Raw genomic sequence first — 17997 nt, 5'->3', positions numbered from 1 at the left:
CTGCCTGCAGGGAGGCTGTAGCCAGGTGGGGTTGGGCTCTGCTGCCAGGCAGCCAGGGCCAGAAGAAGGGGACCCAGGCTGAAGCTGTGGCAGGGCAGGTCTAGGCTGGATGTGAGGAGGAAGTTGTTGGCAGGGAGAGTGATTGGCACTGGAATGGGCTGCCCAGGGAGGTGGTGGAGTGGCTGTGGCTGGAGGTGTTGCAGCCAAGCCTGGCTGGGGCACTGAGTGCCATGGTCTGGTGGCTGGGCAGGGCTGGGGGCTGGGTTGGGCTGTTTGAGCTTGGAGCTCTCTTCCAACCTGCCTGATTCTATGATTCTATGAGAGAGTCCAGCACAGAGCCAGAAAAATGATGAAGGAAGATGAACATCTTCCTTGTGAGGAGAGCCTGAGGGAGCTGGGGCTGGGAGCTTGGAGAGAAGGAGCCTGAGAGGTGACCTCATCAGAGGTTATAAAGATGTAAGGGGTGAGTGGCAGGAGGCTGCAGCCAGGCTCTGCTGGGTGATGCCCAGTGGCAGGCCAAGGGGCAGTGGGTGGCAGTTGAGCCATAGGAGGTTCCATGTGAGCCTGAGGCAGAATCTTGTCAAGCCAAGCCTGCCTGGGGCACTCAGTGCCATGGTCTGGTTGCTTGGCCAGGGCTGGCTGCTAGGTTGGGCTGGAGGAGCTTGGAGCTCTCTTCCAACCTGCTTGATTCTATGATTCAAGGATGTCACTCTGGAAGCTGAGGCCAAGGAGGAGAGATCCAAGAGCAGTGGCCAGCAGGAACATCTGCAACTAGAGCAGGTTGCTCAGAGCCCCAAACAGCCTGGCCTGGAATGGTGCCAGGGATGGGGCAGCTCTCTGGGCAGTCTGCTGGGACAGAGCAGATAATTGATAGGGATAATGAGGACAGAGCAAGCAAAAGTTGCTGGCTAAAGCTTGGAAGTCCTCTCTCTTGGTGACCTTAGAGGAGCTCCTGCCTGGCTCTGCAGAGCAGTGAGGGTGGTAGATGCCTTCTGAAGGCTGAAGAGACTTTCAGCTCTGCAGCTGGGCTCTGGCAGAGGAGCTGGGATCCAAACCCCCCTGCTTGAGTCTCCATCAGCGCTCTGCGTGCTCCGAAGAGTAGCTCTGCCTCTGTTCAAAGGAGATGCTGCACTCCAGCCACCTTTCATCTCCAGTTCTCTGTTTGCTTTCCCTCCCCCAGAGGAGTTCCTCTCCAGCCTGGATCACTATGAAATTGCCTTCCCCATCCAAGTGGACCAGAATGGAGACTTCCTCACCTTCGACGTGAGGAGGCAGCTGAAGCCGCGCCCGCGCCGCAGCCTGGGCCCCTTGCCCTACCAGCCCTCGGAGCAGCAGCTCTTCTACAAAGTCTCTGCCCACCAAACCCACTTCCTCCTCAACCTCACCCTGCACTCCAACCTGCTGGCTGAGCACTTCACCGTGGAGTACTGGAGGAGAGATGGCATGGACTGGCAGCACCACTTCCACGAGGACTGCCACTACGCAGGGCACCTGCAGGACCAGGACCTCAGCTCCAAGGTGGCCATCAGCAACTGCAATGGACTGGTGAGTGGCCAAAGGGCCAGTGCCACTCTGGGGTGGGTTAAGAGGCAGCTGCAGGACCAAGAGCTCAGCTCCAAGGTGGCCATCAGCAACTGCAAGGGACTGGTGAGTGGCCAAAGGGCCAGTGCCACTCTGGGGTGGGTTAAGAGGCACCTGCAGGACCAAGAGCTCAGCTCCAAGGTGGCCATCAGCAACTGCAAGGGACTGGTGAGTGGCCAAAGGGCCAGTGCCACTCTGGGGTGGGTTAGGAGGCAGCTGCAGGACCAAGAGCTCAGCTCCAAGGTGGCCCAAAGGGCCAGTGCCACTCTGGGATGGGTTAAGAGGCAGCTGCAGGACCAGGAGCTCAGTTCCAAGGTGGCCATCAGCAACTGCAAGGGACTGGTGAGTGGCCAAAGGGCCAGTGCCACTCTGGGGTGGGTTAGGAGGGCTGCGGTGAGTAGGTCAAGAGAGGTTCTCCTGCCCCTCTGCTCTGCCCTGCTGAGGCCACATCTGGAGCACTGAATCCAGTTCTGGGCCACCCAGTTCAAGAGGGACACAGAACTGCTGGAGAGAGCCCAGCCCAGAGCCACAGAGGTGCTGAAGGCAATGGAACAGCTCTGTTAGGAGCAGAGCCTGAGGGAGCTGGGGCTGGGAGCTGGGAGCAGAGGAGCTGAGAGGTGACCTCAGCAGTGGTTCTCAAGATGTGCAGGTGAGTGGCAGGAGGCTGCAGCCAGGCTCTGCTGGGGGATGCCAGTGCCAGGCCAAGGGGCAGTGGTGGCAGCTGAGGCAGAGGAAGCTTCATTTAAAGATGAGGAGGAATTTTTTGCCTGTGAGGGTGCCAGAGCCTGGCACAGGCTGCCCAGGGGGGCTGTGGAGTCTCCCTCTCTGGAGACATTCAAAACCCTCCTGGATGTGTTCCTGTGTGCTCTGCTCTGGGTGCTCCTGCTCTGGCAGGGGTTGGACTGGCTGAGCTTTGGAGGTCCCTTCCAGCCTCTTCTGTGATGCTGTGCCACTGGTAAGGAAGCTGAGCTCTGGGCTGGGGGTGCTTGGAGAGTGCCATGGCCTCTGCAGCACAGCAGGTCTTACAGTGAGGAGACACTGGCATAGGTTGAGGGTGGTGAGACACTGGCACAGGTTGAGGGTGGGGAGACACTGGCACAGGTTGCCCAGGGAGGTTGTGGAGCACAGAAGCACCCAATGGGATCTTTGATCCCATTGGGTGCTTCTGTGCTCCACAGCCTCCCTGGAGGTGTTCAAGGCCAGGTTGGATGAGACCTTGGGCAGCCTGTTCTAGTGGGAGGTGTCCCTGCCCATGGCAGGGGAGGTGGCATTGGATGATCTTGAAGGTCCCTTCCCACTCAACCCAGTCTGTGATCTTTAAGAGGGCCTTTCAGAACCCCTGCAGGTGTGGTTCAGGAGCTCATCCAGCACTGGCCATAGACTAAAAGCTTCCATCCTGATTGCTGTGTGAGTTTCCTGACCTTTCCTGCCCTGCCAGATGAAAGCATGGAGCAAACATCCCCCCCACCCCTGTTAGCAAAACCCCAAGGCTGCAAACTCCCTTTGGGAAGGGTAACATGGAGCAAAAAGCCTCTGCAGGCCACATCCCTATTTATGCCATGGTCCCAAATCTTTGCAGCCTTCTGGCAGGGTGGAAGAGCTTCCAAATGGAAATGAATTCCTGTTGGATTTATTGCTCCAGTGCAGTGCCAGAAGAGTGCTGTGGGTTATGAAGAGAGATGAGAATCTGACTCATTCTATCACTGAGTTTAATGTTTCCACCCCTGGGCCAAGACTCATTGCTCCATAAGCTCTCCAGTCCCCACTTAGCCCTTTGTTTAGATGTGCTGAAGCCCAAGATGGTTTTCTGCTGCTCACAGAAGCACTGAAGGGTGAGTTGGATGCTGCTGGCTCAGAAGGGGGTCTGCTGTTAACCTGCCTACAGAGGGGAGCAAGTCCAGGGCAAGCAATGACTCCCCCCCCCCCCCCCCCAACAAGCACTTGAGCAACTCAGCCCAGAGGCTTTGGTTAGCTCTGGGGAGGTACCAGGGGCTGACTGCAGCCAGGCACAGAGATGCTTGGAGAAGTCATGCAGCAACCTCTCCTTTAGCTGAACTCTGCCCTTCTGCCCTCGAGAGCTATGGGCATCAGCCAGGGAGGAGGGGGAGGTCTTCTGGGTTAGTGAGGGCAGTAGGGTCAGAAATTGAGAGGCAGAGAATGGCTTTGGTTGGAAAACATCTTGGAGGTCATCCAGTCCTGCTCTCCCTCCCTGCCAAGGCAGCACCACAGCTTTCCAGCACCCCCAGGGAGGGGGTGCCCAGCACCCCAAGGGAGGGGGTTCCCAGCACCCCCAGGGAGGGGGTTTTCAGCTTCTTTCAGTGTTTGAGAACCCTCCCAGGGAAGAATTTTCTTCTAATGTCCAACCTGAACCTCCCCAGGGGCAGCTTGAGGCCATTTCCTCTTGTCCTATCACTTTGTCACTTGGGAGCAGAGCCCAACCCTCAGCTCCCTGCAACCTCCCCTCAGGGAGCTCTAGAGAGCAGTGAAGTCTGCCCTCAGCCTCCTCTTCTCCAGGCTGCACATCCCCACCTCCCTCAGCTGCTCCTCTCCAGACCCCAATTTCCTTCCCAAAAAGGCTGTCAAGGCCTGACCCAGGCTGCCCAGGGCAGTGGTGGAGTCTCCATCCTTGGGGAGAGGTTCAAAGCTGTGCAGCTGTGGTGCTGAGGGCCATGGCTTAGTGGTGGCCTGGCAGTGCTGGCTTAGTGGTTGGACTCAAGGATCCTAAAGGTCTTTTCCAACCCAAACGATTCTGTTAGCCTGTGAAGGTCATTCAGGCTTTAGCTGTTGGAAGCAGAGGGTGAAATGGTCCCTGCAGGACACTCAGAGCTGTCAGCTGCCAGCAGAGCCAAGCTGGAACCTGCAGGGAGCAGCCCTGGGGCAGCTTTGCCATAGCCTGGCCAGGAGCTGAAATTGCAGTCAGGATTCATCTCTCTGCCTGCAGAAGGTCTCCAGGACCTGTGTCCTACCATCAGGAAAAAAAACAAACCAAAGCAAAGAGAAAAACAACTTTAGGGGGGAAATTGCTCCCTGGGACAGGACAAGCAGCAATGGATGGAAGCTGCAGCACAGGAGGTGCTGCCTGGTGAGGAGAGGCTGAGGGCTCTGGGGCTGCTTAGGCTGGAGAAGAGAAGACTGAGAAGGGATTGAATCAATGCTTATCAATCTGTGAGGGCTGGGGGTCAGGAGGGGGGGACAGGCTCTGCTCACTGCTCCCTGGCACAGGACAAGCAGCAATGGATGGAAGCTGCAGCACAGGAGGTTGCAGCTCAGCACAAGGGCAACTTCTTGTCTGGAAGGGTCCCAGAGCCCTGGCACAGGCTGCCCAGAGAGGTTGTGGAGTCTCCCTGTGTGGAGCCTTTGCAGGCCTGTCTGGATGTGTTCCTGTGTGCCCTGAGCTGGGTTGGATGATCCTGCTCTGGCAGGGGGGGTTGGACTGGATGATCTCTTTGGTTCCCTTCCAGCCCCTGACATCTGTGATCCTGTGATCCCTGTACCTCTTAAACTGGGGAGCCCAAAACTGGAGGAGGGTCACTCCAGTGCTCCTCCACCTCTTTCAATGCCTTTCCATCCCTTTCCTCCTGCAGCATGGGGTGATCGTGGCAGATGAGGAGGAATACTTCATCGAGCCGCTGAGCCCGGGGGCCAACGTCAGTGCAGGCAGCGAGGGCAAGGGCAGCCCCCACGTCGTCTACAAGAGGTCATCTCTGCAGTACCCACACATGGATGCAGCCTGTGGCGTGCTAGGTACCTCTGTCCTCCACCAACACACCCTCACCCCACCCCAGGGCAGGCTGGCAGGATCTCAGTGTGCAGCTGTGGGAGTTAGCCCCCACCCTGCCATGGCCAGGAGTTCACCAGGCTAAGTTAGCCAGCTGGGAGTGAGGGCTTGAAGCTGCAGTTACAGCATGGCACAGCTCACAGGCATCTATAGGTACAGCATAGAACCAGAGAACCAAGCAGGTTGGAAGAGAGCTCCAAGCTCAAACTGCACCCAGCCCTGGCCAAGCACCAGCCCATGGCACTCAGTCCCCCAGCCAGGCTTGGCTGCAACACCTCCAGCCACAGCCACTCCACCATCTCCCTGGGCAGCCCATTCCAGTGCCAATCACTCTCTCTGCCAGCAACTTCCTCCTCACATCCAGCCTCAACCTGCCCTGACACAGCTTCAGCCTGGGTCCCCTTCTTCTGGCCCTGGCTGCCTGGCAGCAGAGCCCAACCCCACCTGGCTACAGCCTCCCTGCAGGCAGCTGCAGGCAGCAATCAGCTCTGCCCTGAGCCTCCTCTGCTGCAGGCTGCACCCCCCCAGCTCCCTCAGCCTCTCCTCACAGGGCTGTGCTCCAGGCCCCTCCCCAGCCTTGCTGCCCTTCTCCAAACACCTTCCAGCACCTCAGCAGCTCTCTGCAAATCAGGAGCCCACAACTGGACACAGCACTCAAGGAGTGTCCTGAGCAGTGCTGAGCACAGGGGCAGAAGAACCTCCCTTGTCCTGCTGCCCACACTGGCCATGCATTCAATATGTAGAAGCATTTCTATAGACAATAGATAGAGATATTTACAACTCTGCAGAGCAATACAGAAGCTAAAAGTAATGCAGAGAGGCAAAACCCCTCCCCACCAGAAGAGCTGCCCAGGAGAGCTTCCAAACCAACTCCCTTCCTTCCTGCTCCTTTCCAACCTCCCTCCTTTATCTCAGGACCCCCCTTGTGTGCAGGGTGAGCTGAGAAAGGTCAGCAGGAGGTGTAAGAAGAGGAGTCCTAGAATCAGTCAGGGTTGGAAGGGAGCACAAGGAGCAGGCAGTGCCAACCCCTGCCATGCCCAGGGACACCCTACCCTAGAGCAGGCTGCACACAGCCTCAGCCATCCTGGCCTCAAACACCTCCAGCCCAGGGAGGTTGTAGGTGCCCAGGGAGGTTGTGGCTGCCCAGGGAGGTTGTAGGTGCCCAGGGAGGTTGTAGGTGCCCAGAGAGGTTGTAGGTGCCCAGGGAGGTTGTAGGTGCCCAGGGAGGTTGTGGCTGCCTCCTCCCTGGAGGTACCCAAGGCCAGGCTGGATGATGCCTCGAGCACCTTGGGCGGGTGGCAGCGGTGCCCATGGCAGGGCAGGGTTGGAACTGGACGATGATCTCTGAGGTCCCTTCCAAACTCAAACCCCTCCACGAATCCTTTCCCCTCCTCAGACGAGAAGCCATGGAAGGGCAGACACTGGTGGCTGAGGTCACTGAAGCCCTCTCCTCTGAAGCCAGCAGGCAACCACAGCCAGCGTGGGCAGCTGCCCCTCAAGAGGTCGGTGAGCACAGAGCGCTACGTGGAGACGCTGGTGGTGGCTGACAAGATGATGGTTGGGTACCACGGGAGGAGGGACATCGAGCAGTACATCCTGGCCATCATGAATATTGTAAGTGTTATAACCACAGCACGAAGCAGGGCAAGGGGGGTGGCAGCCCCAGGCAGGAATTGGATGCCGCACATCACCCCCCCCCCCCCCCCCCGCCCGGCGCTGGAGTTGGCAGAGGTGCCAGGAGCACTACCTGCCAGAGGAGAGGATGGGGTGGGAAGGTGGTGAGGAAGGGAGAGCTGCTCTGGGATGCCACCCAGCTTGGGTGCTGGGTTCAGTTTGGGGACCCTGACTCCAAGAAGGATGTTGAGGTGATGGAAGTGGTTCCGAAGAAAGGCAACAAAGCTGGGGAAGGGTCTGGAGAACAGGACTGGACTTGACAGTGGTGAGGCCACATCTGAAGCCCTGGGGTCAGGTTTGGGCCCCTCACTGCAAGGAGGACATTGAGGAGCTGGAGCAGGTCTAGAGAAGGACAACAAAGCTGGGGAAGGGTCTGGAGAACAGGACTGGACTTGACAGTGGTGAGGCCACATCTGAAGCCCTGGGGTCAGGTTTGAGCCCCTAACTGCAAGGAGGACATTGAGGAGCTGGAGCAGGTCTAGAGAAGGACAACAAAGCTGAGGAAGGGTCTGGAGAACAGGACTGGACTTGACAGTGGTGAGGCCACATCTCACACCCTAGGGTCAGGTTTGGGCCCCTCACTGCAAGGAGGACATTGAGGAGCTGGAGAAGGTCTAGAGAAGGACAACAAAGCTGAGGAAGGGTCTGGAGAACAGGACTAGACTTGACAGTGGTGAGGCCACATCTCACACCCTGCCTTCAGGTTTGGGCCCCTCACTGCAAGAAGGACATTGAGGAGCTGGAGGGTGAGCAGAGAAGGACAACCAAGCTGGGGAAGGGTCTGGAGAACAGGGCTGGGGAGGAGCAGCTGAGGGAGCTGGGGGTGTGCAGCCTGCAGAAGAGGAGGCTGAGGGAGACCTCATTGCTGTCTGCAGTTCCCTGAGAGGAGGCTGCAGGGGGGTGGGGATTGGGTTCTGCCCCCAGGTGACAAGTGATGGGACAAGAGGAAATAGCCTCACGTCGCCCCTGGGGGGGTTTAGATTGGCTCACTGAGCCCAACCTATCACTTTTACACACAGCTCTTCCCTTCTGCAGCAGGGTGGTTAGAGAGCATCAGTGGAGTCTTCATTGCTGGAGGTGTTTAAGAGGAGGTTGGGTGAGGCACTCAGTGCCAGGGGTTAGTTAATTAGCAGGCTTAGGTAACAGGTGGCACTTGATGACCTTGGAGGTCTCTTCAGGGGTGCTGGAGCTGGCTGATCCTTGTGGTCCCTTCCAACCTTGACTGATTCCAGGGTTCCATGACATGGTTTGGTAGTGTTGGGTTAATGCTTGGACTCTTAAAGGTCTTTCCCAGCCTGAAGGATTCCATGATTCAGTGATTCTCTGGCTGTGGCTTCTCCCCATCCCCAGAGCAAGACGTTTGGGTCGAAACTGCCAGCGTGGTGCTGGTGGTGCTGAGCTGGGACGCTCTAGAGCCTGCAGGGAGGAGTTGTGAGGGGGAGGCTCTGCAGGAGGGGGCTGCCTGACCTGTGCCACAGCCTGGATCCGCAGAACAAAGCCCTCCCTTCGGGCAGCATCTCTCCTCTCACATTAGCATTGCAAATAGGGCTGAGGAGCACCTGGGAAGGCAGAAGGACCTGAAGCTCTCACGCCTGGGGGCTGGTGGGTGTGAGGGGTAGGGACCATTACCCTCCTGCTCCCATACCCACTGCAGAGAAGCTTCCTCCGATGAGTTGGGTCGGTGCTGGTGGCAGGATACCACCAGGCTGGATGCATTGACAGCCTGAATTGGCCATGCTGAGTCCTCCTGTGAGATGAGATAGGCTTGGAAGTTATCCATCAGCAGCTGAAAGCCTCTCTGTGATGGTTCTTTGTCCTGGCCTCTGCAGGATCTCCTTTCGCTGCTGCTCTGTTTGCATTTGTAAAGCAGATGCCAGGATTTCAAACAGTCTCCTTCCTGCCTGCCTCGGCTGCCGCTGCCACGGGCTGGGGGCAGGCTGCGAGGGATGCTCTCTGTGCCCTGCACACAGCAGAGCTGCCTCCAGTGCCTGCCTGAGCCGGGACCAGGGAAGCTTCCCCACCTCAGCCCCAGGCAAGGGAGCAGCTGTGGTGAGACCACAGAGAATGGTAGGGGTTGGGAGGGAGCTCTGGAGAGCATCCAGTGCAACCCCCCAGCTCCAGCAGGGCACTCACAGCAGCCTGCCCAGCAGCTCAATGCCCAGGGGGGGTTGGAAGGGAGCTCTGGAGAGCATCCAGTGCAACCCCCCAGCTCCAGGAGGGCACTCACAGCAGCTTGCCCAGCAGCACAATGCCCAGGGAGGGTTGGAGGGGACCGCTGGAGCTCATCCAGTCCAACCCCCCCTGCTCCAGCAGAGCACCCACAGCAGCTTGCCCAGCAGCACAATGCCATGGGGGGGGGGGGGGGGTTGGAAGCTCTGCAGAGAAGGAGACTCCACAACCTCTCTGGGCAGCCTGCTGCAGGCCTCCAGCACCCTCACACCAAAGGAGTTTCTCCTCCTGCTCAGATGCAACCTCCTGGGTGCCAGTTTGTGCCCACTGCCCCTTGGCCTACCACTGCACCCCGTGAGAAGAACCCAGCCCCATCCTCATCACCTCCATCCTTCAGCTGTTGCTGAGCATTGCTCAGCTCCCCTCTGGGGCTGCTCTCCTGCAGGCTCTCAGCCTTTGCTCCTCACAGAGCTGCTCCAGGCCCCTCAACATCAATGCAGCCTCCACTGGACTCTCTGCAGCAGTTCCCTGCCCCTACCGAGCTGGGTTGATGTTGGCTTCACTGCTCCAATCTCTCCCCAGAAGGCAGCAGGGAGGTCTGAGCATGGTTTAGGAGGTTCTGCAGCCCAGCTTCTGCCTGAACCCCCATACTCAGTGCTGCTTTCCAACAAGATCACCTTGCAGCCCACGCTGAGGAAGCAGCCCACTTGCCCTCCACTGGGTGCCCAGCCCATGCCAGCTCACCACACCACTGCCCAGCCTGGGAGCTCATTTTTAAGACTCCTCTTTTCTTGTTTCTTGGAGGTCAGGTTGCCAAACTTTTCCAGGACTCGAGTCTGGGCAATATTGTCAATATCCTGGTGACCAGGCTGATCCTCCTCACTGAAGACCAGGTAAGGAGGCCTTTGCTGAGCTGCTTCCATCATCATCTCTGTGTTCCCCTTGGATGCCACCCTTGGGTGCACCACAGCCTTCCAATGGCAGCTGGAGACTGGCTCCAGGTGATGGGCTGAGATCTCTGGGCCTCTGAGGGGTGTGATTAGGTGGCTCTAGGGAGGTTTAAGGAGCTTAAGTGCTGTGTCCAGTTCTGGGCCACTCAATTGCAGAGAGATGTTGAGGTGCTGGAAGGTGTTGGGAGAAGGGCAGCAAGGCTGGGGAGGGGCCTGGAGCACAGCCCTGTGAGGAGAGGCTGAGGGAGCTGGGGGGGTGCAGCCTGCAGCAGAGGAGGCTGAGGGCAGAGCTGATTGCTGCCTGCAGCTGCCTGCAGGGAGGCTGTAGCCAGGTGGGGTTGGGCTCTGCTGCCAGGCAGCCAGGGCCAGAAGAAGGGGCCCCAGGCTGAAGCTGTGTCAGGGCAGGTTGAGGCTGGATGTGAGGAGGAAGTTGCTGGCAGAGAGAGTGATTGGCACTGGAATGGGCTGCCCAGGGAGGTGGTGGAGTGGCTGTGGCTGGAGGTGTTGAAGCCAAGCCTGGCTGGGGCACTTAGGTCTGGTGCCTGGGCAGGGCTGGGGGCTGGGTTGGACTGGCTGAGCTCAGAGCTCTCTTCCAGCCTGCCTGATTCTATGACTCTCTGATTCTCCTGGCTTGCATGCAAGGTGAGGGCACCTGGCCTGGCATCAGCGCTCTGCCAGCGTGGCAACAGGCAGTGCCTTCACACCAGAGCTTGCCTGGGCACAGCCCCTGTCCTGCTGCTTCTGTTGCAGCCCACACTGGAGATCAATCACCACGCTGGGAAATCCCTGGACAGCTTCTGCAAGTGGCAGAAGTCCATCGTGAACAGGAACGGCAACGGCAACGCCATCCCCGAGAGCGGCATCGCCAACCACGACACCGCCGTGCTCATCACCAGGTCAGGGCTGGGGTACAGCATGGCCCAGAGGGGTCTCAGCTCTTACACTTGGTACTTTCCACCCCACAAAGTGCTGCAGGAGCCAGAGCCTGGTTTGAAATGCTTTGGGTGTGAGCACACCACCAGTAAAGTGCAGCTGCTTCGGAGCCGCCAGTGATGGCAACGCTCTTAAAGGTCCCTTCCAGCCCAACCCATCCCATGGCTCTCACTGCTGCCTTCTCTTCCTTGCAGATATGACATCTGCATCTACAAGAACAAACCCTGTGGCACTCTGGGTAGGTGGTGGGACCTTGTGGGCACGTCCTGGGTAGGTGGTGGGACCAAATGGGCACATCCTGAGTAGGTGGTGAGATCTTGTGGGCGCATCCTGGGTAGGTGGTGGGACCTTGCAGTCATCCTGGGTAGGTGATGGGACACTGTGGGTATGTCCTGGGAATGTAGTGGGGCATTGTGGGCATGTCCTGGGAAGGTGGTGGAACCTTGCAGATGTCCTGGGTAGGTGGTGGGACCCTGCAGATGTCCTGGGAAGGTGGTGGGACCCTGCAGATGTCCTGGGTAGGTGGTGGGACCTTGTGGGCAAATCCTGGGTAGGTGGTGGGACCTGGTGGGCACGTCCTGGGTAGGTGGTGGGACCTTGCAGTCATCCTGGGTAGGTGATGGGACCTGGTGGGCACATCCTGGGTAGGTGGTGGGACCTTGTAGGCACATTCTGGATAGGTGGTGAGACACTGTGGGTATGTCCTGGGAATGTAGTGGGACATTGTGGGCATGTCCTGGGAAGGTGGTGGAACCTTGCAGACATCCTGGGTAGGTGGTGGGACCCTGCAGATGTCCTGGGTAGGTGGTGGGACCTTGCAGATGTCCTGGGAAGGTGGTGGGACCTTGCAGACACATCCTGGGTAGGTGGTGGGACCTTGCAGATGTCCTGGGTAGGTGGTGGGACCTTGTGGGCACATCCTGGGTAGGTGGTGGGACCTTGCAGACACATCCTGGGTAGGTGGTGGGACCTTGTGGGCACATCTTTGGGTGCCTGGTGAGGATGGGCTGTGCCATCCCCCTTTTTACCAGGCTGAGGAGAAGCCCAGGGCCCAAGGCTACCCTTGGGCAGGAGCAGCCTTGTGCTTTCCAGCTCCCATCCTCTGGGCTGGAGCCTCCTTTCTCCTGCAAACACTAATGGCAGCAGCTGGGTGCTAGGTTGGGCTGTTTGAGCTTGGAGCTCTCTTCCAACCTGCTGGATTCTGTTATTCTATGAAACCAGCAGGTTCTGGTTGGTGAGCACAAAGCAGAGCAGTTCCTCCTCCAATGCCACCCATGTGCCCTACAGCTGCTTTGTGCTGACCTCCTGTGACACCTCTGTGGCCTTTGTGACAGTCTCTGTCTGGCTTCAGCGGGCACTGGGTGGCAGCTGAGGCAGAGGAAGCTTCATTTAAAGATGAGGAGGAATTTTTTGCCTGTGAGGGTGCCAGAGCCTGGCACAGGCTGCCCAGGGGGGCTGTGGAGTCTCCCTCTCTGGAGACATTCACAACCCTCCTGGATGTGTTCCTGTGTGCTCTGCTACAGGAGATGCTGCTCTGGCAGGGGTTGGACTGGCTGAGCTTTGGAGGGTCCCTTCCAGCCCCTGACACTCTTTGGTTCTGTGGTTCCCTAGGCCTGGCCCCCGTGGGGGGGATGTGTGAGCGGGAGCGGAGCTGCAGCATCAACGAGGACATTGGACTGGCCACAGCCTTCACCATCGCCCACGAGATCGGCCACACGTGAGCCACACCACGAGTGCTGCCCTCCCTCTGGCTCCCCAGATGCAGAGGGACAGGGATCTGCTGCAGGGAGTCCAAGGGAGGGCTGTGAGGATGAGGAGGGGACTGCAGCACTGCCTGCTGAGGAGAGGCTGAGGGCTCTGGGGCTGCTTAGGCTGGAGAAGAGAAGACTCAGAGGGGATTGAATCAATGTCTGTCAATCTCTGAGGGCTGGGGGTCAGGAGGGGGGGACAGGCTCTGCTCACTGCTCCCTGGCACAGGACAAGCAGCAATGGATGGAAGCTGCAGCACAGGAGGTTGCAGCTCAGCACAAGGGCAACTTCTTGTCTGGAAGGGTCCCAGAGCCCTGGCACAGGCTGCCCAGAGAGGTTGTGGAGTCTCCTTGTGTGGAGCCTTTCCAGGCCTGTCTGGATGTGTTCCTGTGTGCCCTGAGCTGGATTGTGTGGTCCTGCTCTGGCAGGGGTGGTTGGACTCAATGATCCCTTTGGGTCCCTTCCAACCCCTAACATCTGTGAGCCTGTGAATCCAGGGGTGGCTGGCACAGGGAAGGGCTCCTCTTGGTTTGTCCCTGCCAACTTGAGCTGAAGAATCCTTCCTGGAGATGATCCAGATCAACAGCTCCTCCTAGCAGCTGATCAGCTCTCTCCTCTTGCCTTGGTGGCCTTGTTGAGGTGCTGGAAGGTGTTTGGAGAAGGGCAGCAAGGCTGGGGAGGGGCCTGGAGCACAGCCCTGTGAGGAGAGGCTGAGGGAGCTGGGGGGGTGCAGCCTGCAGCAGAGGAGGCTGAGGGCAGAGCTGATTGCTGCCTGCAGCTGCCTGCAGGGAGGCTGTAGCCAGGTGGGGTTGGGCTCTACTGCCAGGCAGCCAGGGACAGGACAAGGGGACACAGTCTCAAGCTGTGCCAGGGGAAGTATAGGCTGGATATGAGGAGGAGTTCTTCACAGAGTGATTGGCATTGGAATGGGCTGCCCAGGGAGGTGGTGGAGTGGCTGTGGCTGGAGGTGTTGAAGAGGAGGCTGCAGGAGGCACTTAGTGCCAGGGGTTAGTTGGTCAGAAGGGTTAGGCGCTAGGTTGGACTGGATGATCCTGGAGCTCTGTTCCAACCTGGTTCATTCTGTGACTCTGTCTCTGTGATTCTGTGACTCTGTGAGTCTGTGACTTTGATTCTGTGACTTTGTGACTGTGACTCTGTGATTTCTGTGGTGCCCTCCAGGTTTGGCATGAACCACGATGGGGTCGGCAACAGCTGCGGCTCCCGCGGGCAGGAGACAGCCAAGCTGATGGCTGCCCACATCACCATGAAAACCAACCCCTTTGTCTGGTCCACCTGCAGCAGGGACTACATCACCAGCTTCCTGGAGTAAGGACCCCACCTCACTGCCCTTTCTTCTGCCTCACAACCAGTAGGCACCTCCAAGCCTCTTGTGGTCGCTTGGGTGGAGGGGGCAAAGTCCCCAGAGGGCACAGCCCATGCACCTCCTGTCTTGTCTCCCAGCATCTCATCCTATCCCAGGACCTTTCCTTCCATCCTGGACTTGCTTGCCTGCAGAAGACCCTGATCCCACCTATCTTGCACCTATGAGACCTTTGTTTAGCTTTCCTACTTCCAGAAACTTCACAAACAGCTCAGTAGCTTCTGGAGGCATTTGGCTGCTCCTGAAGATCAGCCAGGAGCTGCAGAGAAGGGTTGGTGTGGTAGGGAAGGAGGATTTGCAGGCAGGACTTGGGCCTGCCTGGCATAGGCAGCTCCTCTAGGTGCTGGGGAGGACTTACCAGGTGTGAACAAGTCGCAGAGGAGAATGGGGTTTGGGTCCTACAAGGCTTGCTGCTGCCTCCTCCTCCAGGACACTCTCCTGCAGCCCTTCCTTCACCTCCTCCTCCAGGACACTCTGCTGCAGCCCTTCCTTCACCTCCTGCTCCAGGACACTCTTCTGCAGCCCTTCCTTCACCTCCTGCTCCAGGACACTCTCCTGCAGCCCTTCCTTCACCTCCTGCTCCAGGACACTCTCCTGCAGCCCTTCCTTCACCTCCTCCTCCAGGACACTCTCCTGCAGCCCTTCCTTCACCTCCTCCTCCAGGACACTCTCCTGCAGCCCTTCCTTCACCTCCTGCTCCAGGACACTCTCCTGCAGCCCTTCCTTCACCTCCTCCTCCAGGACACTCTGCTGCAGCCCTTCCTTCACCTCCTCCTCCAGGACACTCTCCTGCAGCCCTTCCTTCACCTCCTCCTCCAGGACACTCTCCTGCAGCCCTTCCTTCCCCTCCTCCTCCAGGACACTCTGCTGCAGCCCTTCCTTCACCTCCTCCTCCAGGACACTCTGCTGCAGCCCTTCCTTCACCTCCTCCTCCAGGACACTCTCCTGCAGCCCTTCCTTCACCTCCTCCTCCAGGACACTCTGCTGCAGCCCTTCCTTCACCTCCTCCTCCAGGACACTCTCCTATGAGCCTCCTTTCACCTCCTCTTCTGTGACACTCTCCTAAAACCCTTCCTTCACCTCCTGCTCCAGGACACTCTCCTATGAGCCTTCCTTCACCTCCTCCTCTGTGACTCTCCTACAACCCTTCCTTCACCTCCTCCTCCAGGACACTCTCCTATGAGCCTCCTTTCACCTCCTCTTCTCTGACACTCTCCTATGCGCCTTCCTTCCCCTCCTCCTCCAGGACTTTCCTACAACCCTTCCTAGCACCTCCACCTGCAGGACAGTCTCCTCCAAGCCAAGCCTGCCTGATCCCTGCTTCTCCCCTCTTGTCTGCAGCTCTGGCATGGGACTGTGCCTGAACAATGCTCCTCCCAAGCAGGACTTCATCTACCCGACGGTGGCTCCGGGGCAGGCGTACGACGCGGACGAGCAGTGCCGCTTCCAGTACGGCGTCAAATCCCGCCAGTGTAAATACGGGGTAGAGAGCCTTCCTGCTTTACTATGGTTCCCAGGGGATGCAGGGTGGGCTGGGAGGCTGGAGGGCTCACAGGGGGCTGCCCACACTGCTTGCTGTCCAGTTCTGGGCCCCTCAATTTAAGGAAGGTAGCGAGGAGAGGAGGAGGGAGGTGGGGACAGGCTCCGATCACTCGCTGCTGATGGGATGTGTTGGGAAGAGTGTGTCCAGGAGATGCAGGGAAGTTCTGCTACCCCTGTGACCTGCTGAGACCTCATCTTGAGCACTGCCTTTGGTTTGGGGCTCCACAGTTGCAGAGGGACAGGGATCTGCTGGAGAGAGTCTAAGGGAGAGCTGTGAGGATGAGGAGGGGACTGCAGTACTGCCTGCTGAGGAGAGGCTGAGGGCCCTGGGGCTGCTTAGGCTGCAGAAGAGAAGACTGAGAGGGGATTGAATCAATGCTTATCAATCTCTGAGGGCTGGGGGTCAGGAGGGGGAGACAGGCTCTGCTCACTGCTCCCTGGCACAGGACAAGCAGCAATGGATGGAAGCTGCAGCACAGGAGGTTCCAGCTCAGCACAAGGGCAACTTCTTGTCTGGAAGGGTCCCAGAGCCCTGGCACAGGCTGCCCAGAGAGGTTGTGGAGTCTCCTTGTGTGAAGCCTTTCCAGGCCTGTCTGGATGTGTTCCTGTGTGCCCTGAGCTAGATTGTGTGGTGCTGCTCTGGCAGGGAGGATTGGACTCAACGATCCCTTTGGGTCCCTTCCAACCCCTAACATCTGTGAGCCTGTGAATCCAGGGGTGGCTGGCACAGGGAAGGGCTCCTCTTGGTTTGTCCCTGCCAACTTGAGCTGAAGAATCCTTCCTGGAGATGATCCAGATCAACAGCCCCTTCCAGCAGCTGATCAGCTCTCTCCTCTTGCCTTGGTGGCCTTGTTGAGGTGCTGGAAGTCCTCTCTCTTGGTGACCTTAGAGGAGCTCCTGCCTGGCTCTGCAGAGCAGTGAGGGGGGGAGATGCCTTCTGAAGACTGAAGAGACTTTCTGCTCTGCAGCTGGGCTTTGGCAGAGGAGCTGGGATCCAAAAACTCCTTCATGTCTCGGAGCTGCTCTTGGCTCAGACCCTGGGGGGGTTTCCTTGCCCTCTGGCACTCTGCTATCACAGCCTTAGGACTGGGAGGGATGCAGAGAAGTCCTGAGCTCATCTGTTCACCCCTCTGGGTGCCAGTGCAGAGGATTCCCAGTGGCTGAGTCAGCTGCTGCAGGGGTATCAGTTAGTGGTGAGAGCCCAGCCCTTGGCAGGGTGCAGAGTGCCTGGCTGGAAGGCTGGAGCAAGCCTGCAGGGTGAGGAGCAGGCTGCTACCTGCCTGGCAGCTGTCCTCTGGGTCATGCTGCCATAGGGGCAGGCAGGAGGCCAGGAGGTCACTGTGCCAGCAGCACACAGAGCACAGAGAAACCTTCAGGCCATGCTGGTGTGGGGCCAGCAGAGGCCACAACAGTGATCAGAGCAGATGTGGTCCTGGCAGCTGTGCTGGAGGCTTCCATCCTGGTTGAGCTTGCAGCTGTGGTGGCCTCAAGGGTTGCCATGCTTGTAAGAGAGGAAGCAGAGATGCTCCCTGGAGAGGAGGTTGGTACAGATGTGGTCACTCTCTGAGTAGTGCTGAAGCTGGAAGTTAAGGTGGTGGCAGGAGCTGTGCTCTCTGTTGTGAGGACAGGTTGGGAAAGTTGGGAATGTTCAGCTTGGAGAAGGCTTCAGGGAGACCTCCTGGTGGCCTTTCAGTGCTTAAAGGGCTGAGCAGAAAGCTGGGGACAGCCTTTTGAGCAGGGCCAGTTGGGACAGCACAAGGAGGGATGGTTTGGAACTGAAAGAAGGAGATTCAGGCAAGGGAAAAGGCAGAAACTGTGTCAAGGGAGGGTGCTGAGACCCTGTCTCAGGCTGCCCAGAGGGCTGTGTGACTGCAGCTGGCAACACCTGGCAAGATTTGACCCCACTTTTCCCCCCACCGTGCTGAACCCCTCCTGTCCCCTTCTGCCCCAGACCAGCTCACCGGCACTGCTGTCACAGCCTCCTCACCCCCTGCCCAAGCCAATCCTAATCCCAGCTTTGTTTCTTTGTCTCTTTCTTCCTCTTTCCCTCTCCCCTCTCCTTCCCTCCCCCACCCCCAAAATCTCTCTTTCCAGGAAGTCTGCAGTGAGTTGTGGTGCCTGAGTAAGAGCAATCGCTGCATAACCAACAGCATCCCTGCTGCCGAGGGCACCATCTGCCAAACCAACACCATTGACAAGGGGGTAAGGAGGCCTGGGCCACCACAGCCACTGCTTGAATC

At 58.4% G+C, this 17997-nt stretch overlaps 1 protein-coding gene across 2 annotated transcripts in view; it reads left to right on the top strand.

Annotated features, from left to right (window-relative positions):
* Positions 1-17997, top strand: part of ADAMTS10 (ADAM metallopeptidase with thrombospondin type 1 motif 10) — a 65463-nt gene that overhangs the window by 23450 nt on the left and 24016 nt on the right. Inside the window, exons 3-12 of one of the 2 annotated variants that reach the window (XM_064175122.1) lie at positions 1181-1545; positions 5166-5325; positions 6756-6973; positions 10012-10095; positions 10903-11048; positions 11280-11323; positions 12697-12802; positions 14014-14160; positions 15557-15687; positions 17856-17959. In XM_064175122.1, coding sequence (XP_064031192.1) covers positions 1181-1545; positions 5166-5325; positions 6756-6973; positions 10012-10095; positions 10903-11048; positions 11280-11323; positions 12697-12802; positions 14014-14160; positions 15557-15687; positions 17856-17959 — 1505 coding nt within the window. Of the gene's footprint in view, positions 1-1180; positions 1546-5165; positions 5326-6755; positions 6974-10011; positions 10096-10902; positions 11049-11279; positions 11324-12696; positions 12803-14013; positions 14161-15556; positions 15699-17851; positions 17960-17997 lie in introns of both variants that reach the window. The other variant, XM_064175121.1, reaches the window with a different exon arrangement.

This window comes from Pogoniulus pusillus, chromosome 41 (assembly GCF_015220805.1).
Source record: "Pogoniulus pusillus isolate bPogPus1 chromosome 41, bPogPus1.pri, whole genome shotgun sequence".
Classification (NCBI taxonomy): Eukaryota; Metazoa; Chordata; class Aves; order Piciformes; family Lybiidae; genus Pogoniulus; species Pogoniulus pusillus.
Note: the sequence above shows the minus strand (reverse complement) of the source record. Positions and strands in the feature narration are given on the sequence as shown.